The following is a 27,880-nucleotide window of genomic DNA, read 5'->3' as shown; positions in this document are numbered from 1 at the left end:
ACTGGGTAGGGTTTGCTAACACTCGATCCCTGGTGCTGCCCTCTCCTTACCCCGAGGGCACGCCCTCCGCTGCCAGCTTTGCTTTGGGTGATCCAGCCCCGCAGATACTGTGCCTCCCTGGATCTCCAAAGCCTGGCACGCCCACTATGCTGCCGGCTCAGGAGCCAAGGCTTCCAAGTTAAAGCACTCTATTCACCCTCGCGGGCGCCAGTGACACTCCACAACCCGGCCAGGTGCCCGAACTCCGGGTGCAGTACAAAGAGGCCTGCCCTTTCCTGGTCCTCGCCGCTGCCACGCCCGCTCGTGTCCACCACCCCTTGCCCACGGTGGTGGCCGGACGCGGATGCTCCTCCACTCGGCGAGCACTGCCTCCCCCCGCCGTCCCCACAGCGTCGATCAAATCCACCCAGCGCTCTCCGAAATCCCACGAGCCCAGGCCTCCGACTGCCGCTCCACCGCCCTCCGCGTCCAGCACTGGCCAAGAAGCCCCCCACCCCCCGCCGCCCGCTGCTCCCCCTCGGTCCCGGCCCCTCCTCCAGGCCCTCCTTCTTCTCGCCCCTCCCCAGCCGGGGTGGGAGCGGCGGCAGCTGGAAGGGAAGGGATGAGGTCATCCTCTCCCTCGGAGTCAGCTGGTGGAGGAGAGGCTGCGGGAGGAGGGAGCGCGCGCAAGGGGAGGAGAGGAATGTGCAGGTCCGAGGAGCGCCGCGGCGGCCGCTGCTGCTCCTGCTGCTGGCGGCCGCGGCGGCTCGTGCAGCCGCGGGGCCGGGACGGCGCGGAGCGCGGGCGGCTGGCAGGGGCGCGCGCGGGCCGGCGCGAGCAGCTGGGCTCGGCGCAGCCAGCCAGGCGGCGCTCCTGCGGGCCCCGAACGTGCGGCTAGCCGGGCCCAGCGCCCAGCCCCGCGGGCGGCGGCGGCGGCTGGAGTGCAGGCGCAGGAGCAGGCGCGGGAGAGCGGCGCGGCAGGGAGGGAAGCCAGGGCGAGGCGAGGAGGTGGCGGGAGGAGGAGACAGCAGGGACAGGTGTCAAATAAAGGAGGGCTCTCCTTAGCTGCCGAGGCATCATGGCCGCTAAGTCAGACGGGAGGCTGAAGATGAAGAAGAGCAGCGACGTGGCGTTCACCCCGCTGCAGAACTCGGACAATTCGGGCTCGGTGCAAGGACTGGCTACCGGCTTGCCGTCGGGTCCCGGAGCCGAGGACGCGGAGGCGGCTGGGGGCGGCTGCTGCCCGGACGGCGGCGGCTGCTCGCGCTGCTGCTGCTGCTGCGCGGGGAGCGGTGGCTCGGCGGGTTCGGGCGGCTCGGGCGGCGGCGGCCCGGGCGGCGGGGCAGGCTCGGCGGCGCTGTGCCTGCGCCTGGGAAGGGAGCAGCGGCGCTACTCGCTGTGGGACTGCCTCTGGATCCTGGCCGCCGTGGCCGTGTACTTCGCGGACGTGGGAACGGACATCTGGCTCGCCGTGGACTACTACCTGCGAGGCCAGCGCTGGTGGTTTGGGCTCACGCTCTTCTTCGTGGTGCTGGGCTCGCTCTCTGTGCAAGTCTTCAGCTTCCGCTGGTTTGTGCACGATTTCAGCACCGAGGACAGCGCCACGGCCATGGCCTCCAGCTGCCAGCAGCCTGGACCGGATTGCAAGACAGTGGTCAGCGGTGGGTCTGCAGTTGGGGAAGGCGAGGCTCGCCCTTCTACGCCGCAGAGGCAAGCATCCAACGCCAGCAAGAGCAACATCGCCGCCACCAACAGCGGCAGCATCAGCAACGAGGCCACCCGGACCAGCAGCAAACACAGGTCCTGTTCCTTCTGTATCTGGCTTCTGCAGTCCCTCATCCACATCTTGCAGCTCGGGCAAGTCTGGAGGTACTGTATCAGGATGGGGGTCGATGGGAACTACTGCCTCTCCTATATGTCCACTGCTCTGATTTCACATGAAATCGTCCAAGATGATTGTGGTAGTAAGCCTAGTCACTCTTTGGGTTTCTTTCTTTCTTTTCTAAAGTGTTCCCTCCCTCTTCTTCTTCCTTCCTCCCTCCCTCCCTACCTTTCTATCTACCTACCTATTCAGGTTAGGTGAAGAAAGAGAAATCAGGGAAGGGCATGGACATGAACGTGTTTGAGATCTTTCATGCATCCTGTCTTCTCATGGCTCGCTGGCTTTCTGTCTATGCTACAACTTCTCCCCAGATAGTAGACACACTAATTCATTAGTAGGGGGTTCCTGTCACACTTTCTAAAAGCCATTATTCCATACCTCATATTCGTGGTGTGCTGCACTTGGCATGCTTTTTTTTGTTCTGGGGGTAAAATTACTAATTTTAGTAAAATAGGAATTATTACTGCCCAAAGGGACCCACACTTGAATAATGACTGCTAAAGAGGTACTATGCTCAAAGTAGTGTTAATATCTGGTTTATCATATATATAACATGAATCAAGATATAATCATTTTATGTAGTGTGTATATATGTGTGTGCGTGTACAAGTGATCAGGCTTTATGATACCTGAACTGATATAGAATACTTCCGATTACTTTGTGGTATCCCCATGTCTACTTCCACGTGTAACTGAGAGCCTTTGGAGCAGGGGTAGTAAGCACACTGGGTAAACGTTAACTGCGCTTGGCGTTTTCATTGGTTGACTTCCTGCTTATCACTCCATCTACCAAGTCTCTGCATAGTTATCACTTCCACTTATAAACTGAAGTACAAGTAAAATACTAAACTCGTTGGGGGTGGGTGGCGTCCCTCAACCATCACTGCATGGGCATAGGAGTGTAGCGGAACAATATGCTCAGAAATGTGTTCCTTTGACTTTCATGTGTTTAGAATTTTTGGAAAGGAATGTTTAACGCATAGAAAGTACATGTGTCAAAGAACATAAAGACTAATACCCTAGAGATTCCTTGGTTTCAAGATGGCTTGGTAAATTTGTAGTGCAATGTGTGGGAACTTCCCACCAAGTGCACTGACACTGGTCAGTGCTTTAAAGTTTTCATCTGTAGTTGCTTTTATGATCAAGTATATAGTGAGTCATTGACATGAGGAAGCATCCTATGAAGAAACAGCTCAGAGCATCTGTAGAATAGGTTCACTAACTTCTTATTCTTTCTGGTGAACAGCAGGGTTCTCCATCTAAGCAGAGTGAGTGTAACAATTCCGCTGCATTTCTTAGGACCCATATTTGTAAAACTGGGTGAGCATGGTCATAGATACCACTCTCTTGCTTTGGAAAATACTTAGAGGAGACACCTTCTGGGAAAGTGATGCACAGTGTGTTGTCAGGCATATTGATGTGGAAACTCAGAGACTTTCTAAAACACCAGCAGCTGTGGCAGCTCTATTTCCCACAGAAGACTTCTGCAAGACCTAGAGTTGGGAATTCTTCCATTATGAGGAAGAACTATAAGGCTTATTTAATTATTGAAATTATTTGATGGCTTGAATTACATGGTTAGCAAATTTAATCTAACAGTATGGTAGAGAGAGTTTACTATTCTATTTGGTAACTTTATAAAACATTTTGAAATCACTCCCTTTTAACTATCTCTATATCAATCATGCCAACACTTCTTAGGTATAGTCACTGATAAACTGTGCATGTCTCCTACAGATTGATATTTCCGGAAAAGCATGTGGTGTCAAACTCAGTGAACTGAAGAGTAATTTCAATTAGAGTGTTTATTAGACTTTTGAATCTAAACACTTTCCCAACTGGAAACAATGTTTCATTTCTCCAGGAAATCTTATTCAGAAAGTGAGAAGCAGGAAAACCGTGGCACAAATGTCACACTGAGACAACAGCCACTGGGTCAGCGGGTCTAGAAGAGTCCCCGAGAGGACGAGGGACAAAAGGGTAGGCTTGAGAGCAGAGAGGGAATGACAGGTTGTCAGACAGGTGCAGTAACTGACTCAGCCCTTGGAGGAACACATGACTCCAGTTTTATTATGCATCCCTACAAATCCTGAGAGACTTTGAGGTTAATTTTGATAATAGGCTCACCTGGGTGGAACTGTTCTTTTTGGAAATACCAGATCTTTTTCATCATGGTCAAATGACGTGTTCACTATGCAAATCAGAATTGTTACTTAACCCATTATTTTCTGTTGATCAAAATTTTTGAGGAATCCATAGTAATCTGGTAGAACTGTGATCTAAAAATGGCATCTTTATTTTCTGAAAACATGCTTTTAAGTTCTTGGACATAAGGAAGAGAACTATAAAGAATGAGAATAATTGTAAAATTTAATGCTCAGATACTTTCTAATATGTTCCAACTTCTCTGTATTAAACATTAGAATGGAATTTTAGTGGAGGAGGTTGTGCCTTTATAATAAGTAGTAAAAAGGACTCAGCTAAGATGATTTATTAGAAACAGTGTAATATGTTAGACCACCATAGATACTCCAATTAGAAGTATCCCTTGGCCACTCCCCACTCTACTTTTCAATGAATTCTACTCAAAGACTGCAGCAACACCAGGGTACCAATGATTTAAAGCCCAGAGGTCATTATTCATGTTTTTACCAGCTACTGTCTTGAATAAAATAGATTTTTATCGAGATTGCTAACTTTTCATTGCATTGCCGTGAATCTGTAGTTTAGGGAATATCAGAGTCTAAAATATTTCTGTAGATAAAAATCTTTTTAAAAAATAACATCCATGTGTTTGTTTATTCTGAAATAAGCCATTTGAAACGCTGTGAACTAAATTTGCATGTATTATACATGCATTATGAATACAACTGCTAAAAGCAATGATACATGTTCATTTTAATTAAAGTTTACTAATGAGAAATTAATGGAAGCTTTTAAAGTCATAGGAAGTGGTGCTGAGAAGGAGCCATGTAAAATAATGAAGTGAGCTTTTGCTAGCACGTGGAAAGAGCAACCATGGATTTAGGGAACTGTGCCCGCAAATGAAGGAGAGCATGCCTCTTTATTATTCCCTTTACATAATTCCAGAATGACTAAGAATGCATGTCAGCCTGTCAGAATCACAATGGCACATCTACTAACTAGGCCTGTAGTAATGTGGTCTCCGAAGAAGAGTTACTCTATGCCATTTCTAAGGTTGGGTAAAAACGGTGTTGGTGATGTCATCAGGAAACTTAAAATTCTCAGCTTTTAATCTCATAAATTTACAGGAAACTGGAAGGGAATGGTTAGTATCCTTCTGTATAAAAAAACTGGCTTACAATAACTGTTTTCCAGGGTCACCCTGATACTGAACATAGTATCTAGCGTTCAGAAGCAGGTTTGTCTTACTCTCAAGCTTACGTTCATTCTGGGTCATTAGCTAACTCCCGTTATTTCACAAAAATATGTGAAAACAATGATTTTCTGCACTAAGACTGGCAAGGTAGAAAGGGTGTTACAGTTCAGATCAGTGGAGGACCCTTCCCAGTGGGCACACATCAGACAAGTCCATCACAACTCTTCCTACCTTACTTGGTTGTTGCATTGAGTTTTGGCAGCATAGCATGACTCTGTGGTGGCTTTTAGGATTAGGTGGTACAATGTATGTGAATATGCAGATAGTGCTTGTAAATAAATGATATTGGCCCTGGAGAGAAAGACAAAGTGGGAAGCAGAATGAAGGCCAAACTGTAAAACATCTGCTTCACTGCATCGACACTAAGCCTGCATCCTGATGTGGTTTAGGCAATATTGAATGACTGTTTTCTGTATGTTTGTGCTCCTTCTTTGTGTATATTTATTATTTAATTCATTCAACCTATATTAAGTACCTACTGTGTGCAATGCACTGTTCCAGATACCAGTCTTCCTAAGATGAATAAAATATACTTCTTGGTATCTGCTCCCCCATGAGGAAGACAGAATATAAACAGATAACATCAAAATAAGGCTAAGTCCAGGAAGAGAAATTCAAGCAATTGTGATGGTTCATGTGGAGAAGGAGATGTCCACATAAAGGTTTAAATGATGGGAAAACATTATGATTCACTTTATAGCCTTGAGTACAGCAAAGCACAAATGCTCAGGGCAGAAAGTGAACAGGGTGTACTGTGAGCACCCAAACACATGGTCGGAGGAGTAGCTAGAAATGAGACTGAGTAATTCTTTGTACTAGATAATGAAAAGGAATGGGATTTTAGTCTGAAGTCAAGGAGTCACCTCTGAATGATTATAGAGAGCAGTGTTTTGCGAACGTGTTACAACATCGTTTTACTCAAAGCAAGCGTTCACAATTGAAAGTCTCAGAAGAGATGTCACCCTTTCCTCCGATTCAACAATGTTTCTTCCATTCATGAAATCCATGGACCTCACAGGGCTTGATTTGGGGTATTAGTGAAACATGTAAAGAAACCCAATACAATAGTTATTTCTCAGAGAAACAGACAGTTTAACTCCACCTATACAATCTACAAAAGAAAACTCTGGACCACATGTATTTGGGTAATTTTTGTTGTTTTTGAAAAGAGCTCTTCTCTAGGCTTTGGTGGACGCTGCCCTATATAATTTCTATTTCCTGATCTGCTATGAGCGAGTTTGCTAGTATTTTAAAATCTCTAAAAAGTTGTTCTGTTTTTCATTCAATCCTTAACTCGTGTTCGATATAGCACTTTCATTTTGTATATATGGAAATTAAGACAGAGACCTCTAAATTTTATCTGAATTTACAAATATTAAATTTTATCTGAAGGTCACATGGTTTTGCACATTCTAAGATAGAATTTAATATTCCCAGTTGAGGGAGGGAAGCAAGCCGAAAATGACCAATGAAGTTGAGGTTGATATTGTAGTTACCAGAGAAGTAGGGGGGTGCTCTGATGAGAGCTGAAGGATTGTGATAGAAAGAGGCCTTGGAGTTTCATGGAGACACTCTGGCAAAATTCGTGGGACTACCAGATAAGGATGTTACTTCCTGGTAGAGTGCTTTTGACTCTATATCAATAAAACAAAAAACAGACAGAAAAACAAAAAAGAATGGGAGTCACGAAAAGAGATTTTCAAAGGAATTGTGTAATCCTTTGAAATAGGCAGTGGCTCTCTTATGGGGTGCCTCAGCAATGGGAAAGAAAATTAGTTAAAGACAGGCTTGAGATATGTTGACTGTCAGTGGAGGGGTGCAGTGGAAGCTTATCTTCCAGGCATGAGCTTTTGTGACCATTTTCGTCATTATACTCAGCTCCAAATGTAGCAGACTAACTTCTGCTTTCCGCGGGTAAAGGAAGGAGACGTCCTTGTCCTGAAATACAGTAATTGTGGTGCTTTAAAAGCTATCGTCTTGTAGAGCTGTCTTCTTCCCTTGAGTCTCACAAATCCCTACAATGACCGTGAGCAGCCCCTGAGTTAGCTGATGGGTCTAAACCCACACACAGAGAGCTAGTTCCCTGTGCATGTCCTCGGGTCTCTGTATGAGTTGCAATGATTTACACAGAAACCATATGGTGGATATATCTACGTGATATCCTTTTGATAACTAAAGGAAACATCCAAAATTGTTTCCATTTCCTTGAACTATATTTTCTTCATGAGAGTGAAAATCTTATGTTCTTTATTCTTCTGTAGCATCTCAGCGTATCTTAGCATGGCAATTGAATATAGCTCTTATATGAGTGTATGCACGCTCAGATTTGAACATTATCCACTAATTGTTTGGGCAGTAGTAACTTTGAAAGGTTTTGATCAGTCTCTTATTTTTTTTTTTTAAAAAAATCTTTTTACAGGAGGGATGGCTCAGTATTAAGAGTACTGGCTACTCTTGCGGAGGACCTGGGTTTAGTTCCCAGGATCCACCATGCAGCTCACAACTATCTGTGACTGCAGTCTCGGGAGATCTGACTTCTACTGGCACCAGGCATGCATGTCGTGTTCAGATGCAAACACTCAACACATAAAATAAAATAATAAAATAAAATAGAACATTAAAATATCTTATTGAGCAAATTTATTTCCAATACATTTGCTATTAAGTGTTTTGTATTTTGCATTCTAAAGAAACTACAGAGTCCAGAAGTCTAAATAATGCAGATGACTTATTTAGCCGTGCAATGGCTTGTCTTTACATACTGACTAGCTAATCAGAATAACCATTTCTTTGGCTTGTTTTACAAAGTCATGTGGCATACTAACCGGACCTTGGGATTTCGGACAGAATTTGTCACGTTACAGCGTGAGGTGTGAGGTAGCAGACAGAACCATTCATGAGAACGTGTTTAGCAGGTCAGAGTTTCCAGTTTTGATGAGCTTTTAGGTCGTGTTCAACAATTCTCAGATGCCCTTGATATATTTGCTGAGGCTACTTTTTGAATCTGACCACCCTTTCAAAGAGCTCATTCTAGAAAGGTGTCTCTGATACCTTTATTACCATAAAGCCTGGCATCCTCACTGAGCATGTCATGAACTGTGGGTAAAACCCAGGCTGCTTCTCCTTTCCTTATGGGTATGTAACTGAGCTTGCTGCTTGTTTTTCTGGTTTCTAATGGTAAAGAGCATTGGAAAAGCGCGGCATTCTAGAAAGGATAGAACAAATCAGCCAACCTCTTTTTCAGATTGCTGGTGTTAGGGAAGTGGGGGGCTACGCTTCATTTTTATGGCCACTCTCTGACGGGGACAATGCATCTACAAGACCAGATTACTGCTCTTTTCTTGCTGACAGAACAGTAAGCAAGGGCAAGCTTTGGGGTTCATATTTTTATTGGTCTTATGTATATTTAACTGATAATATTCCTCAATGTGGAATTAGCTGGGCACTTGGGGAGCCTTCAATCTCTTTTTCAGAATTTGTAACCTTCCTAACATGCAGCATAATTTTATATACACAATATGCATAGAGAAATGCAGATGGCCGAGGACTCTGAAGAGAGGCTCAAGAAACAAGTCGGTGATCTAAACTGACACTATTAGATTTTTTATATAACTCCCAAGTAGAGGGATACATTTATAGTTAGATTGCCACTGATAGGAATATTTAGAGACACATTTATCCTCTTTAACTATACTTGGCTTCAGATGAGATGGTTTAGCCATACAGTAGCTGAAAATCCACCTATGTATGTGGGAACATGTGTAACTCTTTGCATGAGACATGGCACAGCATCCATAATGGCTCAAAGCTTAGATCTTTGGGTTCATCCTTCCTATTCTTAGTTTCTGGTGTAAAGGATACCCTTGATCCAAAATATTATCTAAAGTTCTTTCCAGGTCTAAAATTCTGATTCTGTTCTTGCTACAAATCCTTTTGTTTCTGATACCCAGAGTGTATATACCAGGAAGCCCATATTAGTTCCTTCAGGGCCCTCGAGAGAGACTCCTTTTCTTTCTGTAAGTCACAAGAGATTTACAGTGATCTTTTAGGAGCTGATAGTAATGGTGTTAGAACTCCCATGAGCTGACATGACTTACACATAAAGAGGAAATCATAAACTGTAAAGCACCTGACTTTATGTCCTTTTCAAATTTAGTTCCGATCAAAGAAAACTATTCCCATCAAAACACATACTTCAGTATTTGAAATGGACGCTTAAAGTGCCGAATTCACCAATTCCAAAATGTATACCGTACAGACTTGTGGATTCAAAATTGCAATCTACACATAGTGTGGACAGCTGGAACTCTGTCGTTAACAAGTCAGAACAGTGCTTCATGGGCTTCGAAAGGATTATCTGCAATGCCAGCAAGAAGACTGTTGCCAACGCTCAATTTGCTTCACAATTAAAAGTGTGTCATGGGTTATCCTGTTTCTGATAATGTGATCTCTGTGAAGATACCATACCCAAGCTTATGCCAGGGCATGTTGCCCTCTTCTGGAAAGGATCAGCGCATTACCCTTTCTTGGATGGAAAGTACCTGGATGCCTGAATTGCCAGTTCTAATTCTGTGCCAACATTAGAGATTTGAAAAGTCGCAAAACATTTAAGCCCCTATTTTAAGATTTTCTGAAGTGAGAATTAAGTGAAACTATGCTCTGTGTTCTAGTCTTGGGGTTCATAAATAGACAGTTTGAACGGACTCCCCTTATTTTGCTCAGTTTACACACATGCTGTATTTCCCTGCCAGGGGATTCCTTTGTACAAACACAACAGTGGGCAGTGTGTGGGGAGTGTGAGGATGAGTCAAGCAGAATCACCCACATGTAGAAAAGTGAGAGAGACCGGGAGTAAGCCTTGAAAAGCCTTTTGATGACTTTGCGTTGACAAAGTCACCTATCTGGGATACAAATGTGAGTGATTTCATTTCTGTTAAAGCATGACTTCCCTTTTTCCTTTGCAGCTTTGACAATAGGTATGATGGAGACCTCAGGTTGAGGCTCGAGTCTTTTATCTAACCAGGCCTTCTATCTACCCAGTGGCAGAGAGTAAATAAAGTTGGAGCATAACAGTCCCAAGGCAGTCTCCCATTGTGCCAGTCGTTAGTTCCTGGCATGGGCACAGTGCCATTGAGATGGCGATAAGGAAGAGATGATCTTCAGGGTGGCAGGGGAAAGAATTTGGAAAAACTTCTTTTGTTTTAATAGACTTTCAGCTTGTTAATTAATTTCCTGTTTTGCAAAAGTACAATTAATAACCATCATTTTAAAAATGTAGGTCAATTCAAAAAGGCTTCCCTCAAACCATTTATCACCACTGGAGCCGTTGCCTTAGCACAATGAGGAGTGTGTCTCCCGGGGCTTTGTATTTCTAGGGGACACGCTACTATTAGAAGCAGAAGTCACGGGTAACCTGCTGGGGGTTTTGCTGAGAAATTGATGATCTGGTTCAAAATGTATTCTAGACTTGAGAGAGTAGCCTGGCACCAAATAATTAGAGTATGCACATTAGATGTGTTCAAATTTTGAAAAACAGCCAACAACAACAATTAGCTAACATAATATTACTTAACCTACCTTAAGGTTAAAATCACCTGAGTAGAGAGAGGCAGGAGCCTTGTTTTTTATCAGATAGGCATAGGCAGACTCAAAAACTTTAGAAATATCACTGAGTTGCATTCCCTTGTTTGCTAATAGGTATATAGGAGCTATTCATAAAATCCACTTCTGCTAGCTGGAGAAGGAAAAAAACTAGTAATGAGAGAAATAAAAACAGAGAATTTTATTTTATAACTAGGTTGTTTTGCAAATCTTAGAACCAGGAGTGAGGACATGATAGTGAAGGCATGAACAAACTATATGACCACAGAACTTAGAGCAGGACTTCATCAGTCTGGCCGAGTTCCTCTCAGAGGAGTGTGTTCTGTTGTCAGAACAAGCAAAGTTGTAGTTGTAAACATGATCAGGCTGATGAGATGGACTTGCTGTTGAGAACACCAGCAGGCACGGCTCTCTGAGGTTCTCCTAGTTGAGATATTGTCTTATCAGAAGAAGGCAAGAAGTCACTTTTCAGAGGGTCCAGCCAACGCACATCATTAATGGAGAAAATATAGAACAAGGGCCAGGCATAAACCTGTGGTAAAAGTTGAGAGTCCCTTAGTCTAAGAGACTCATTAGAGAGCCAAAGTGGTTTAGATTTCCCTTTTTAAAGTGGAGTTCTGAATATTTGCCTACACACAATGAGACAATTTAGGGAAAGGGTCCAAGTTCCAACACAGAATTCTTGTGTATTTCCAATGTGCCTTAGACACATTCCTGATTGTAATTTGATGCAGTATTTTGGAATAATTTTATTCATGAAGTCAAATTGAAGCTTCTAAGGAAAACAGAGTCTCCGCTCTACCCTGGACATAAAGAATGGCAATCCGCCTCAGAAATAAGACCTTGAGTGGATAGTGAGCACAAGGAGTTGAAGAAGTATTGGGCAGCACCTGTTATTTCAGAGAAGGCTCCTCTTGTATTAAGTGGTCAGGAAAGGTTAATTGGAACTGGGCATTAATAGAACATGGATGATCCAGTCATTGTAATTGTCTTTGGCTCCAAAGTTAACTCATCTAACATGACAGTGATTTTTGCTTAAGAACTAAGAATACTTCTTGAGTGTGTGTGTGTGTGTGTGTGAGAGAGAGAGAGAGAGAGAGAGAGAGAGAGATGGTGGGGGGGGCATGCATGCCACAAGTTGCCCGTGGAGGTCAGAGGACAACTTTGTGGAGTTGGTTCTGTCCTTCTGACTTTATATGGCTTCCAGGGATCAAACTCAGGTGAACAGCTTGAGCCTTCTATCCTGCCCTGTGTCTGTACATTAGCATAAAATAATAGCAAGAATGATGAGTTGGTGCATCCATACCTGTGTACATATCCATTTTCTCCACTTCCATTAGCATTCTAGAGAAATGTGGCCATACCAGAAATGTTACTAAGTACTTTTCTCCTGACTTCTTCACCCAACCTGTGGTGTGGCTATCTTATCACTTAGGTGCCAGGGTCCCCACCCCTGAGATGCTAGGACATGACTGTTGAGTCCTCACTGGGAGAGTGACTGTTTATCAAGAAGGTTGTGATAATGCCCCTAGGCTCTGGACTTCTATGGATTTTTGATGGTTAGCTACCATTGACACATGGCTACCAACCATTTAATTAATTAAATGTATCTGCAGATAATTAAAATGTATCTGCTTCCTATTGAGATGTGAAGTGTCAGACACAGGGCCTTTGAAGACTTGTTATGAAAAAGGAATAATAGGTGTCTACTAATCATTTCACAATAGTTACAGGTAAAATTTATGATGATTTAGGTGTATCATGTTAAATAAAATATATGAGTAAAATTAACTTCACTTGTTTTAGTTTAGTATATGTGTGTATACATTAGTGCCTTTGTATGCTAAACATACAGTAAACTAAAAACTCAACCCTCTTTTTCCTGCATGATTATTACACACACACACACACACACACAGACACACTAATGCTGATGACTTCAGGGAGTTTGCTTTTGCTATAACACCAATAAAACTAGTCAAGATTAACTATAAAATTTTCTCTGATAAGAGTAGGAGATGCACCAATTCTTGACTTTGCTATTATCTTCCGTAATTTAAAATGAGAGAGAGAGAAAGTCGGCTTAATTCTGATGTCTCTTGGAGCTCTACACTGAACATACAGCTGCTCATTATATACCTTATTGCATGTACTTATGTACTTATGAGTACTTAAGTACTCAGGCAAACCTATCTGTTGTATTGGTCTGAGTTGTATTATATTTTATAAACTGTGACTGATATTGATGTGATAGATCAAACTTCAAGTACAGGAACTGTGGATCAATCCCACCCTTAACGTCTCATGCTCATTTGATACCTACTAAGAAGAAAAATACATCTTGTCTCCATTGAGAAATTTGTCATGAAAAGTACTAAGTAAAGACTTAAGAGATGCCTCAGCCTTTAAGAGTGCTCACTGCTCTTCCAAAGACCTGATTTCCTTTCCCAACATCTTTATTGGATGGTTCAGAGCTGCCTGGAGCTACGGCTCAAGGGAGATCCAAATGTTTGATCTCCCCAGGCACCACATTCAAGTGTCTTCATGTTCTGTCATTCAAATGTCTAGTGTCTTAGTTTTAATTTGCTACCATGGGGTATATATTTGAGAGTGTCATCTCCCCCAATGTAGGAAAATTCCATTAAAACTCTTTTTATACATGTATATATTTTATGAAGGCTTTAAAAAAGAATACTGTGTAAGGTCTAGTTCCATGTGAATAGTATGCAATTGGCCTGTATTTATATTCTCATTTTAAGGTAGTCATGTTTCAGATATGCTTATATTATATCCCATGAATTAAGAACTCCACCACAGGCACAGAAGCTCACAGGCACAGAAGAAATCCCTCTCTCTTCCTCCCCTTCTCTCCAATGTGTGACACTACTTGACACTCATCTCCTGAGACCTATCTCAAAGGAGCAGATTATGCAAATGCTAGATTTGTTCTTAAGTGCAAACAACAGAAAAATCTCATAATTGGACACATTTGATAATTAGAAGAAGTCCATTGTTGCTACTTAAACGGTAACTCTCACGTGTGGAAATGACTTAGTTGATAGAGCTCTCTAGCTCCAGGCTCATCCTACTTTATTGTTTTTCTGGCATAATAAGTTACATGGCCAGGATCATTTTCTTTACAGTTAAATGACATTTTTGCAACATATAATTTACCATAGACACTAGGAGATTTCCAATATGTTTTATGTCAGAAAATGAGTTCTGATGTACTTACATTTTTTTAAATCCCATGTCTTATGCTTTAAGAAAAATTGTATCTATGTCTTCCTTACTTTTTTCTGGTCTATGAAAACATGCATGATCGAGCGGTTGGTCAGGTATAATATGCTGGAAAAAATAGCTATGATTTCACTTATCTCAGAATACTCATTCAATACATAATATGAAGAACTCTCTTCACACAGGCTCCATGCTCCCAAGATTAATAGCAAGTGTGTTCTGGGTTTCAAGGATTTCCCTGACTTACAAAAGTATCTCTTATTTCTAATAATTCATGCTTCAAAGGTGGCTTGTGTCGTAAAGGTCAGAGACAGGGCTGCTTGACAGAGTAGGGTAAATGGGAGTTTCTGAGTGGAAACGACAAGAATACCAAGCAGAAAGCAAAGAATGGGTGTGTAAAAGAACTTGGTAAGTTTTTGGAGGGCTGAAACAAGAGATCTAAGCCCAGAATGCCAGTAGCTGGGACGGGGAGTTGGATCTTAACTTGACCAGTGCCATGAGTGACTTCCCAAGGGATCTGCATTTGCTTTAAGTTTTTTTAGTCACATGATTGAGTGTTGTGGAGAGACTCAGTCTGGGGTGAATTTGCATAAAGCTGCCTTTCACCCTCAGTTTAACACTGAGGAAGGTGTCTGTGTGTTCTTCAGAGTTAGGGAAATGGAAATGTGGTTGGGGGAGGGCTTAGAAACTACTGAGAAGTTTCAAATACTGTAAATGAGGGAAGGAGAGGACAGCATGGGGGTGGGCATGGCGGAGTCATCACGAGGAGTCGTATAGTAGCAGTTAAAGACTCTATTTAATGAGTTATTGGAAAAGGCATAAACATAAACAGAGTCGGGAACATGTTAAATAAAGATGCTTGGTAAATGCAGCCTGGGCAATTAAAAAGATTTATCAGACTACGGCTAAATACAGCGTAGTGGATAATTAATGGGCGTCTGACAACTTGGTAATAACCACCCTGAACTTGCACAATGGCGATTAACACATGTGCATGAGAAAGGGGGCTGGCTTTCGTGATTACACCAGTTAGCTAGAACATTTTCAAAGAACTTAGAGACTCATGGAGCCCAGCCTGTTTGAGCACCCCACCTCCTGAGTCAGAGAAGCCTAACTTTGTTATTTATTGATGGGTCTCTGGTTGAGGCTAGAAAGAGCTTGATTGAAATTCCATTCTCTCTTCTTCTATTGCTCCAGATCCAGCGTCAGAAGATTTAGTTGGATTTCTCGTTCTTACTTTCAAAAGTGAACTTGTGTTTTCTGTGCAGGAATGTGAGCTCCAGCCTAGACAAAGCTGTGTCGATGAAGTGCAGGCACCTCATTCAGACTCTAAGGTGCGAGCCATTCAGACTCTAAGGCTGTGATGGATCTGCTTCCTTTGATAGTTTTACATTATAAGCTCAAAACAGCTCAGTATACCACCCTCCAATGAAGGGACTTCTGAGACCTCCTCCTTTTATTCCATTGTATACTCATTTAAGCAGTAAATTTACAGGGGAATAAATGGCTGGAAAGTACAGAATGTCCCTGTCACTTTCCCCAGATACCACTTTCAGGTTCCCCTCTTTTGTTAGTATGGTGCATTTGTTTCAAGTAGTGCAATTATTGACATGTTGTTGTAGGACAAAAGCCCACAGCTGCATATTCTACAAGCTTAAGGAGTGTTTAAGAACAGACAGGTATTCACCATTACATTACTATCCAGAGTAGCTTCTGCTCTCTTTACTTCTTCTCTGCCTTCAACACAAACCCCTGGTGTTCAAACCCACAGATGTTTGTACTGTCTACAGTTTTGCCTTTCCCCAAAGTGCCCTGCAGTTGAAATCATGCTGCTATGTTGTTGTCTGTTGTTCTTTCATGACAGCATGCTTTGGGTGCTCTTCCATATCTTTCAGTGACTTGAAAAGTAATCTCTTTAAACTTCTGAATAATATTCCATTATATGGATTAATCCTTAGTTTATCCATTGATCGATTAAAAGATATGTCAATTGCTTCCAATTTGTATCAACTATGGGAAAAACCCTGCTATAAATATTTATATGCAGTGTTTTACTTGGACATACGTTTTCATCTTATTTTTGTTGACTCCAAGTAGGACAACTACTGTGTTACATAGCAATGTAATGGTCGGTTTTGTAAGAAACTGCCAACCGTGTTCCAAAAGAGCCACACCAGCCTTGCACCCCACACTTGTCCATGCTTGGGCACTTGCCCCTTCTGCCAGACAAGCTCTGTCTGGGGAGCAGATGAAGAATCCAGATGCTGTGCATGCATTCAAGTTGCAGACACTCTACAGCTAGACAGCTATGTATTAGTTGGGGTCCATGCTGCATCATATAAATGGCATAATTAATTCTTGACAAGAAGTTATAAAATAGTGAAAAGCTAAATTATCCTGGCAATACTAGAATACTGTTCCTCTGGGTAGTTGTAGGAAATCATTCTAAGACATTGGGTTCTAGTACCAATACTATCCTTTCAGGATGAAAGAAAAAACTATTAGAAGAATTTTTCCTTATGCTTTTGGAATTAATGATTTTTCTGGATAAATTAGCTTGCTTAGTAATTATTACTTTAAGATGTAGCTCCATGGGCTGGCAAGATAGCTCAATTGGTACAGCTTACCTGTTGCATAAATACCCATATTCTAATATATTCACATTCTAATACCCAGCACCACATAAATCAGGGGTGGTTAACACATACCAATAATCCAAGCACTTGGGAGGTAGAGGCAAGAGAATCAGGAGTTCAAGGCCAGCCTGGACTACATAATACCTTGTCTCTAAACAAAAACCAATAACCCAAGGTAAATAAGTGCTTTTCCTTTTTGGACAAAATGGTACAGTGAAAACACACACAAACACACATCACACACATACATACCACACACACCACATCACATACCACACAGACACATACACAAACACACACACATCCACACCTGTTGCTGGTGTCCTCTTGTCTCCCTTGAGGGAGGAGTGAGAAGGCAAGGCGTTAGTGGCACAGACAGTGGTTGGTAGTCAGGTAAAAGACAAACAGCGACTCGCTTACTCAGCAATGGGGAGAGAGCCTTGTATACCCTCCTCGCAGCACCCAGGCTATGTTCTGATCCGGTGACATTGCATGGTTGCCCCTCATTGGCTAGGCACGATCTGGCAGTGCCTGTTGCTAGACCCTCAGGCAGACTCCAGTTTGGCTCGTCTCTTGGCCTTGTAGGCCTTATCTTCCAACACACGTCTTTTGAAACACTTTAAATTTCTGTCAGACACTTATGCAACTTCTAATAGTGGCAGGCCTGCTTCACTCACCTCTGTTACACCAGGCTTTATCTCAAATGGACTTGATGGGAATTGCATACATATGAGTGGCAGAAGATTAGTTTCCTTATCTACTGAAAGGTTTGACTAGGGTATTTATTGAATTGGCTATAATTGTAGCTATAACTGAGATGAATTATTTTTTGTAGTTTTTAACGGCAGAAAATGACTTACAATTTTTTCTCAATTGGATGAACATTAAAAATGATGATCATGTGAGCAATTTCAGCCCTGGTTCTTTAGTTGTGTATTGTCCAGTTCATTTTCATGCTTGATAGAAAGATTTTAAGTTAAATGTTGTTGTCTGGTGTCTTTTCTTATTATGAACATTTATCCCACTTTGTGTTGCTAAGTTAGTCTCACACCTCTAAGATTTGTAGGGGTTGGTAGATTTGAAATTGTTGGCAGATTGTTCAGAAAACTGAAGTTTTGGGTAGTGTTTTGGTGTTTACTGACAATTATTAAGTAGCTGTCTGTCTGGGAAAGACATTAGCACCCCACAGATTTCGTCAGACACAAGTAGCCATCCTGTCTGGTGGAGGCCTCCTAGCTCTTAAAGGGACCGAGACCCTTGATTCTCTTCAGCGAAAACAAACTGTGTGTGGTTAGGAGGGAATCACTTGTGGACAAGCTATCAGAGATTAGTCAAGAAGTACTTTTCAGTGCTTCCAGAGAGAGCTCTGGCTGAGGCGTGAACACTCTGAAAATCCACGTTCAAGCATGAGATGCAGTAATAGTAAAGAATACCATTTGCTCGACGCCTGAGTCTGATCTCATGGTTGTGCCCTGTGGTAAAATGCCTGCCTGCCTGCCTGCCTGCTTGCCTGCCGCCTGCCTGCCTGCCTCTGCCCTCTGCCCTCCCTCCCTTCCTCCATCCCTTCCTTCCTTTCTCCTTCTTTTTCTTTCTCTATTAAACCCACAGTCACTTGAGGATTTTCTGTGGTCTCGCTTTGGATGCAGGAAGGCATTTTCCTACAGAAGTGTAAAGATACGAAACAGAAAGTAGGAGGGAAGCAGAAAGGAGGCAGTGACCCAGGTTCTCCAGGTCTGTGGGCAGATTTCCTGTGTGCTCCCTGGAATCTAGTATTTACGCAGGGCTTACTTGCTCAGGGGCCTCTCTCACCTTTCACAGGACAGAGCTGGCTACTCAAACTGGCCCACATTTATTAGTACATCCCTCAATGCTGCCACTCTTTCAAACGTGTGTTTTAAGGACGACAGATTAGTTCATGATAGTCCTCAGCATTTAAGACAGTGTCTGATGATGGTCGCCATAACGGTTGGTTAAAGGGATGGGATTAAAATTTAAACTATTAGAGAACTTTACACACATTCTGACAATCCATTCGCAATGTCTTTATCTTCTGCTTTACGTGTGAAGGACATCTGCAGGTAGATGGTAGCATATGTCAATGCCCAGGCCATCTCCATGAAGCATGCTCAGTGCTACACCTGATGCCTGTTAAGTTTTTTTATTGGTTGTTGTTTTAGAGACAGGCATTCTCTCTGTAACAGTCCTAGCTCTCCTGGACTAACTCTGTATACCAGGCTAACCTCAAATACCTCAAACTCACAGAGATCCACCTGCCTCTGCCTCCCAAGTACTGAGATTAAAGACGTGCACCACCACCACCTGGCACCTGTTAAGTTTTACAGTAGGCATTAAGCCATGCATGGGAAGAACAGGTTTCTGCAGCATCGACTTTGAGCTCAGAGTGTGAGCTTGGAGAACCACATGGCGGCACAGTCCTGGGAGCCCTACTTGACCTGAGGTTGCCTGTCGGTTTTTATCTGAGACCATCTCAGGAGCAGCCACAGAGAAGACTGAGTACCTTCCATCACGGACCAAGCCAAACAGCCCTTAACGAACAAAAGGTTGCCTCTGCTGTTAGCTCTGCTCACTTCCAGAAGCCTCAGGGACCTGTGTGTAGAACATGCTCCTGCCTAGATGTTTACAGAGTGACACCATGATTAATTACAGCAGGTGGTCCCTTTCATGTTTTCCCTTGTGGGGTGAGAATGAGCAGATGACAGAATGTGTGCCTTTCTTTGAGGTTCTAAAGCTACCTTTTACCCTTGCAGCTTGGTTAAGGGATAAAAATGCTGAGCCAGCCTCTTTTCATTTGTTCCCTTGTCACTGGAACACGAGTTTAGAGCAATCCCTCTGCCCTTTGAAACTGTCTGTAAAACAAGGTGACATTTTATGGGCTTTTGTGTTTTGTCTGTTTTAAGTTTTATTTTTATTTTATACGTATGACAGTTTTTCCTGTATGTATGGATGGGTACCGTAGGTGTACAGGTGCCTGTGGAGACCGAAAGAAGGCCTACAGTCAGATGCCTGGGCCTGAAGTGATAGATTATTATGAGTCATCATGTAAGTGCTAAAAACTGAGCCCTGGTCCTTTGTAAGAGCAACGAATGCTCTTGACCACTGATCCATCTTCCCAGCCTCATGGAGTCTCTTCTTTTAACTGTGGCCTCTCTCTTTGTGGTCCCTTCTACTCCAGTGCTATATTTTTAACTAAATTTCATTATAATTTATTCTCTCTCTCTCTCTCTCTCTCTCTCTCTCTCTCTCTGTGTGTGTGTGTGTGTGTGTGTGTGTGTGTGTGTATGGGGAATGGATGGAAAGATGCATGTTCTATATTGAGCTTGTGGGGGATGGAAAATAACATAGAGGAGTCTGTTCTCTCCTTCTACTGTGTAGTCCTGCAGATCCAACAACCTTCGACTTCAGACATGGAGTGGGTGCCTTCATCCATCCAGAGAGCTTGTCAGCCTCGGGGCTATAATCTTAACAGTGTGCTGTTCAACTCCCAAACACATCCCTGACTTGGCTCTGCCTGACTTGCAGTGCTGGGTACAACTTGCCCAAATAGCCTGTTGCTGTGGTCATTCTGCTGGAGTCCTTGGTCACTAACTTGCACTTGCTGCCTGGGCCCCTCCCATCACTGCACCATCCACTCTGCTCTACCTGTAAGATGGCTTGACAGAGGTAACTTCCACCGTTGTCCCTGTCACAGAGGGAACAGCATGCTCCCACACCCATGCCAGGGCCAAAGAGACAATCTCTGACTCCTTTTAATGCTTTTGACACTTGACTGTCGTTGATTTAAAGCCAGTTGTTAACCTGTTTCTATGAGTATAATGGTGTCTCCTTTCATTTTTGATTTTTACCTTTTAGACACACATTCTCAATAACGTTTAAAGCTACAGGTACTTTTACTACATTGTGTTCATCTCCATAACTTGGAAAGGAGCTCTCAGTTTCTGAGCTCTAGGTATCCGACAGCAGGGAAGTCCAGCTGTACTTTGCCCCTGCTCAGGACACTTGTGCCCTCCCAGCCTTTCTCAGGACCCTCTTTTGTAACTAGGAAGCCTGCATGAGGTTTCCAAATGTATCACAGGATCACTGTCATTTTCTATAACTCACAGTTACTCTGTGTTTGAAACATTGCCCTTAGTCATTCATTGGCGTTTGTAAAGGTCCTGCCAAGTGCTAGGCAACCACCTGGCTCTGCTAATGTTAGGAAGATATTTTAAACTCAAGTAGGTTTTATAATGAAGTTCCTGAAAGTTCTGTGGATGTGGGAACTAAATATACCACAAATCAGCAATTTTCAGAAAACTGATTTAGCAGAGTTTTTTTTTTTCTGTTGTTTTCTTTTCTAGTGACACAATTTGTAGTGTTGACTTACAAATTGTCAAATTCTTGGGTTTCTTTTTTAAATTTCGTTACAAATAGGTTGAGTTGGTTTGTCTTCTAAGATTATAAAATTCTTTTACAAAATATAAAGAAAAACCAACAGCAGCCAAAGGCAAATGGAAAACTAGAGAAACACTTTGGAACACACATTTCAAAGAGCTACTTTGTCTCAAGAAAATTCTTACCAACATGCCAGAAAAACTGACAAGTTATAATCCATAATAATGAGCCAAGAACATGCAGAAATAGTTCACAAAGAAAATACAGACATGGACTCTACTGTTGTGTCTGAAGTCCTCTGTGTTTTCTTGGTATCTTAAATGTCTGTTTGGGGGTATTGTAAAACCAGGACAAAGCCTTCTGCCTACACATGGTCCTGGGCTGCTGCACTGGATTGAGGCTCTTAAAGTGAACCATGAAGTATTAAAGCTTTTTTAATTGCTTTGTTTATATAGAAGATAACTCAGTTGGCTCCCAAACACCCATGCCAGTTTTCATCTGTACACTCTAGGTGACAGACACTGAAAGCTATGAAAAAAAGGAGAGAGAGAGAGAGAATATGAACCAACACCTTCAAGCTTTTCATATAGTTCAGATCCCAGCGCTGCTAAGAGGAAACCCATGATGCAACGTATACTTCCGGTGCCTGCTTGTGCCTTGCTCTTCCTGAGATACTAACAGAGACTATGATGTCCTGTCCGTCTCTGTTGTTCTCTGGTTCAGCAGACGCTAGTGAGGCCTCTGATGTGTCTGTTCTGTCTGTGTCCAGCTGCATGCCTTCTGGCCTTAGGACATCTGTGCTTGATGCCTTGGTCACTCCCCAAATATCTCTTACTAAGTCTTTCTCTGCACAAGCCAGTTGGAGTGGATTTGAACAAGAAAATTATATTTTAGCACAGGGTAGAAGCCAGCAGTGGTAGGGACAACAGAGGTCCGTTAACAATCAAACCAAATCTAATATAGAGAAGTTCATTAATTTTCAGTTCTAATCTCTTCACTACTAAAGAAAAGAGATTTTTATCAATTAAATCTAAATTTAATTTCAAGTCTCTCCACCAAAAATTCATATAGTGTTGTTTTCTACGTGCTCACTTGTTCTAATAATACCTGTCAATCAATGTTTCTTCAAATTAGCTACAGTTACAGAAATCATGCATACTTGCATTTATATAATATGTCTTGCTTAAAATATACAAAGTCAGCTGGGCAGTGGTGGCACATGCCTATATTCCCAGCACTTGGGAAGCAGAAGAAGGCAGATCTCTGAGTTTAAGGCCATTCTGATCTACAGAGTGAGTTCTAGGACACTCAGGGCTACACGGAGAGACCATGCCTTGAAAAGAACACACACACACACACTTATATATATGTATGTATATACCCATATACATCCAAGTAATAATTGGTGATTTACTAGTTTTTAATGGGAATCATTTTATAAGGTAAGGAGATACTCTGTAGCTTCTCTCCCTCAGGGACATTCTATCCATTTGAGCAAACTGGATTGGAACCCTGAATCATATGTATCATGGTGGCAGCCCCACAAGTGGGCTACGTGGGAGAGTGGGTAACAGTGCAATATTTTTTCCGCTTTAAACCAGTTTTCTTATTAAAAAGACGTGTTGCTTACTCTTAAGCAGAGTGGTTGTTCCCCTGGAATTCCTCAGTCCTAACTCTCATACGCATGGTGGTACTCACACCCCAGAGATGATGGTGTTCAAAGACACACACAGCTGCTGGGATAGCACCAGCAACCCTGACATCACTCCAGTCAGAAATGCCACTTCTCTGACTACTGAAGGGCCAGAAATAGAACCTGTCATAGAGGCAAACCAAAGTGATCTCATCTTAGAAGGCATCGTGTGTCTTTGAAACAAGGAGAACGGGGTTAAGGCTGCCTCAGGTGACTGTATTTGTCAACTAATTTCAACCTTGTCAAATTAGTAAAGAAAAAAGAAGCTGCCTCAGTGACACAGCCTGGAGAAACCCTCTGGCTGCTAAACCAGGTAGATGGTGGTCCCTGACCCCTTTGGCCAGAACAACAACTGCATGACTTCCTAGTTTATGAATGAATTCTCCTTCAAGAAGTAATGACATAGGCAATCAAGATGTCATGGTCATTCATGTAGCTACATTTCTTAGGAATGTTGAAACGTGCACTTGATCCTGAGGTGGATTGAAGGCTGAAGTTTGAGAGACATATATTCAGTCAGGATTTGCTTTAGGGTTAGCTCACTGTAGCCCGATGCAGTGGGTTGACTGAAAGGCAGTAAGTCCATCCAGGACATACAAAGGAGAAAAGGGGTTTATTACTTGCAACAAGTAAAAGCCACACAAAGATTCTCAAAGCAAAGGGCTTTTGTGGGGGAAAATTAGGCATATTCATAAAAGAAGCATTGATCCAAGCAGAGGGGGCACTTTCCTGAGCATGCTCAATTTGAGGTGGTATCACGTATTCAGATTTGGTGTGAGGGACCTCCCCTGCTTAGAGAATTCACTAAAATAATGAGCAAAATTCACTCTAGTTCATTTTAAAAAGGTGAATCAGGGCGATTGGAAATTGTGGGTAGTTTTGGGTAAGCTTCACTAGAGGGTTTGATCTAAGCATATGCTTGATTGATTTTGAAGGCGTATTGATGGGCATTTAAATGAACAGCGGATGCTACATGGGTCTGCTTAGCGGCTAACAGCCCTGTCTATGAAGGATGCCATGGCTTCTTCAGCAACATGATTCTAAGAGAAATAGACGCTTTTACAAGTATTCATACAGCCCAGGGACACTTCAGAGCTTTGGGGCTGAAATACAGAAATATTAACCTCTTGTCAAGCAAAGTGCTTTTCATCAAAATCCTCGGAAGATACACACACCTCTGAGCTCTGACAATGGAAAGAAGAAATGGCCTCCGTTTTAAAGGAAAACATACACTTTTCATTTTTGGCTTGTAAGTCTGGTCATTCTATATTCTGAGTCAGGAAAAGACTTTCTAAGATGACGGGATGCTCACAAGGGAGTTATCCCTCCTGGCAAATTTGGATGAAAATATTACTGTGCTCTCACATTCCTGCAAATCTGATGCCAAGAAGAAGAACTGTCTTGTGTTCTGTGCTGTTTCTTGGGGGTGGGGGCAGAATGCCTGTGGACATGTGGTGGTGGGAAGTGGTCTTTGGGTTCTCCCAGCTGATTACCTCTCTAGCATGCCACATCATTTTTGGGGATCCTAACTCATTTCTTGGCTGTGAGATATTTATTGGCTGTAGTGACTTGATGATGTACTGTTAGAGACCCAAGCTCAAACTGTTTTACTGCAGCTGATGCCAAAACTATATTTCTATGGGTGTTGGTGGACGCAGAAGTTAGGGGATGGGGGAAAGGTGAGTGGGCAGCATGAGCAAGATTTGACATGAGGATGTAAATAAGGGATGGAGAGGGGTGTGCTCCTCTAAAGGGAGCACCAAGTAAAAAACATAGCTGTCACCTCAAAGAGGATAGGAGAGAGCTTACTCTTAAGCCAAAAAGGGTTACACCTGGCTGTTGTTCTGAGTCCTCCAGCAGAGTGGGAATCTAATGATGTGGCAGCTTGAATGAGAATGCTCTCTCCAGTCATAGATTTGATTAATTGGTCTCGAATTGTTGAAACTGAAAAGGATCAGGACGTGTGGCCTTATTTCAGGACGTGGGTCACTTATAGCTGGAGGTTTCTCTCCCATCTGCCAGTCCCCAAATAAATGCTCAGAGGCTTAATATTACTTATAAATGCTTGGCTGATGGCTCAGGCTTATTGCTAGCTAGCTCCTACACTTAAATTAACCCAGTTCTGTTCATCTGTGTATTGCCACATGGCCATGGCTTTCACCAGTTTGCTGGCATGCTGTTTCTTGGGCGGCTGCTGGCAACTCCCATTACTCCACCTGTCTTTCTCCCAGAATTTAGTTTGGCTTTCCTGCCTAGCTATTTACTGCCTGACTATTGGCCACATTAGCTTTATTTATCAACCAATGAGAGCAACACATATTCAGTGTATACAGAAGGACATTCCACATCAGTCACTGTGGGTGGGCATGGTGATGTCAAAAGACTTGTATCATTCCCAGTGTCTTTGTCTGCCTCCAACCTCTGGATCAAGATATGAGCTCTCAACTGTTCCTGCTGCCATGCCTTTGCTCTGCCATGATGGACCCTAACTCTCTGAAACTGTAAGCCCTAAATTAAATGCTTTATTTTAGAAGTTGCCTTGGTTATGATGCCTTATTACAGCAATGGAAAAGTAACCAAGACAAATGGTGAAAGGCAGGAAATATGAAAAACCTAGGGAACTGGCTTTCAAGCAGCCCCATACTTGAGATAACTAATTCACCAACCCATTAGTTGCATGAATTGGTTAATTCACTCCTGAAGGAAGGGCCTTAGTCACAATTTAAACCTCTCACCTGCTCCTACATTTGATATCTTATGCTAGTGATTAATTTTCAGCATGAGTTTTGTAGGGACAGACCTTGTTAAATCCAGAGCAGAGAGGGAAAGAGATGTCATAAAATTCAAAAAGGTGATGCTGTAGACTGAGATTTACTGAAGTTTCTAAAAACCAAATTTAAATAATGTTTGGAGCCCAAGGAGGACATGGTCACTCTTAGGTGAGGAGGGAAGGAGAGGCACAGATTCCAGGCTTCCTGTAATCTTGTAGCTTCTGTCCTGTTTGTGACTTGACACAAGGCCTTCTGCTTGGGTGGGTGTTGTGAGAAAAAGATTCAGTCTTGAGGAAATGGTGGGGGAGACTGGAAAAACAAGCTGACCGGGGAAGTGAGGTGAGATCAATGTGAGGAACCTGCCCGAATCTGATGACATTGATCTGGTGACATTTCTGTCCATGCACTTTTGAGATTTTTTTTCTCTTCAGCAGTCAGATTCTCACATGCATTCATTTAGACATGTATCAGCTCCAATCATACTTTTGTATATGATATACACCTATTGGAATCAAAGACATAGGAACCTAAGGAAATTAGACAATGCTGAAAAGATAAAAATATAGGATATGTTAGATATTATCTGGTATTTAAAAAAAACAAAAACAAAGTGTAGGGAAACTAGAATGGTAAGAGGGATTTTATTCCATGTTGAGTAACAGGTTCCATAGGTGACTATTAAGCAAACATGCGGAGAGCGTGAGGGTGGCAGCAGTGTCTGTACCTGAGGCAGAAGTGTTCGGGGAACAGTCATAGATGTAGATGGCTGGCAAGAGAGCAGACGCCTGTGTGCTGTGACGCTGACGACTAGTAGTGGAGAAGAGGAAGGCGCATTTAATGGGTCCGTCCCATCCGTAGACAGAGTCGGTGAAAGTCTGATAATGAAGGTCACTCTTCTGTGGGTTTCTGTCAGTAGTACTGAGAGAATAAGCAATGAAGGAGTTTGGAAGAAGATGCTGGAGATGGGGACCAAGGCTGATCAGGGAATGAGTTGAAAAAAGGAAGAATTAATTGTAGAAGTAGTCTGGGGCCCATCCCTCATGGCCTTGAGGGACAACTGCCTTGGTTATGTTGAGGAGGCCACCTGTATGTGGTTAGTGGCATTGAGACAATGAACAGTAGACTTCTAGTGAGTGTTGGCTACCTGTACTCTGCCAGGTCAAGGCATTAGCTGTGTTGGACAGATGCAAGTCCTATGAATGAGAGAGAGAGCCTCTCACATACAGGCTATAGGGGCTGCTGCTATCTACAGTGACAAATATAAGAACCTATAAGAATCCATTTTCCAGTTTCACCGTATACTACTGTCTTTGTATTGAACCTTTCTTTGCAATGCCTGTGGGTCTGGCGTCTCTGTTCCAAATTTGCAGGTCTGAATGACCAGATGACCTTTCACCAGTAACAGCATTCACATAATTTATAAAACCTATGTGTGGGTTTATATGGAGACACCGCACAATGTTTCATGGCAGAGAGAAACCAAAGTCGTGACCTGGCAATCTGGTATGACCTATAGTTGACTTTGTACTGTCATCCAGGACTTTTAGGCTTTGCTACTCCCTGCCTGCTCTAACCTGCTTGTTAGATATGCAGATTCCTTAGGATAAAAGTTAATTAAATCATCATGCGGTGCGTGTATACTTTAAACCCAACAATTCCTGCTCTTGAGAGCTTCAGAGAAAATGGTTTTCCCCTTTGCTTAATTTAAGATCATTGCTCTGAGATCCTTCTTGCTGCAAGCAGTTCTCACAGGCCTTTGCTACTTTCTTTGAGAGAAGTAGAAACATTTGTATAATTACTTTGCTCCAAAGGGGAGCCTGCATCATCTAATCGCTGCTGTGATGGGAAATCATTGCCTTTTAGTCTTCTCTGTCCTTTCAAGATCCAGACCCCTTTTCCTTCTAGATAAGAAGACTGGCCTTGGAACTTGCATTACTCCCACTACTCCCTTTCGCTTCCCTTGAGTTCAGTGGAGCTAAATAGCTCATGCCACATGATTAATTATCCCAAAGGCTTTGTACAAGGTTTTCCAGAATCTCCCTGATATCTGGTTCAGTCAGAGGCTGACTCTTCTTGCCTGGCCTTGTGCATAGTCTTCATGAGAGTCATTTTGTGAATAAAGAAAGACTGTCTCTGCCCCAGCACGGCAGTTTTACTTGGCAGGCAAAACACAGACACCCTTGTCGTTGGCCAAGCTATAGAAGTAATTAGACCAAGTATGGTGACATGGATTGATAGCAATGCGTTTCTCTGGGCTTGGAGTGCCTGCACATTGTGCTTTGTATG

General features: G+C 42.8%; 1 protein-coding gene across 1 annotated transcript in view; it reads left to right on the top strand.

Annotated features, from left to right (window-relative positions):
- Window positions 1–754: 754 nt before the first annotated feature.
- Xkr4 (XK related 4) overlaps window positions 755–27,880 on the top strand; it is a 313,896-nt gene continuing 286,770 nt past the window's right edge. The window contains exon 1 of the mRNA XM_057790596.1: window positions 755–1,848. Coding sequence (XP_057646579.1) covers window positions 1,058–1,848 — 791 coding nt within the window. The 5' untranslated portion in view covers window positions 755–1,057. The remainder of the gene's footprint in view (window positions 1,849–27,880) is intronic.

Source organism: Chionomys nivalis, chromosome 16, assembly GCF_950005125.1.
Source record: "Chionomys nivalis chromosome 16, mChiNiv1.1, whole genome shotgun sequence".
NCBI classification, from domain to species: Eukaryota; Metazoa; Chordata; class Mammalia; order Rodentia; family Cricetidae; genus Chionomys; species Chionomys nivalis.
Note: the sequence above shows the minus strand (reverse complement) of the source record. Positions and strands in the feature narration are given on the sequence as shown.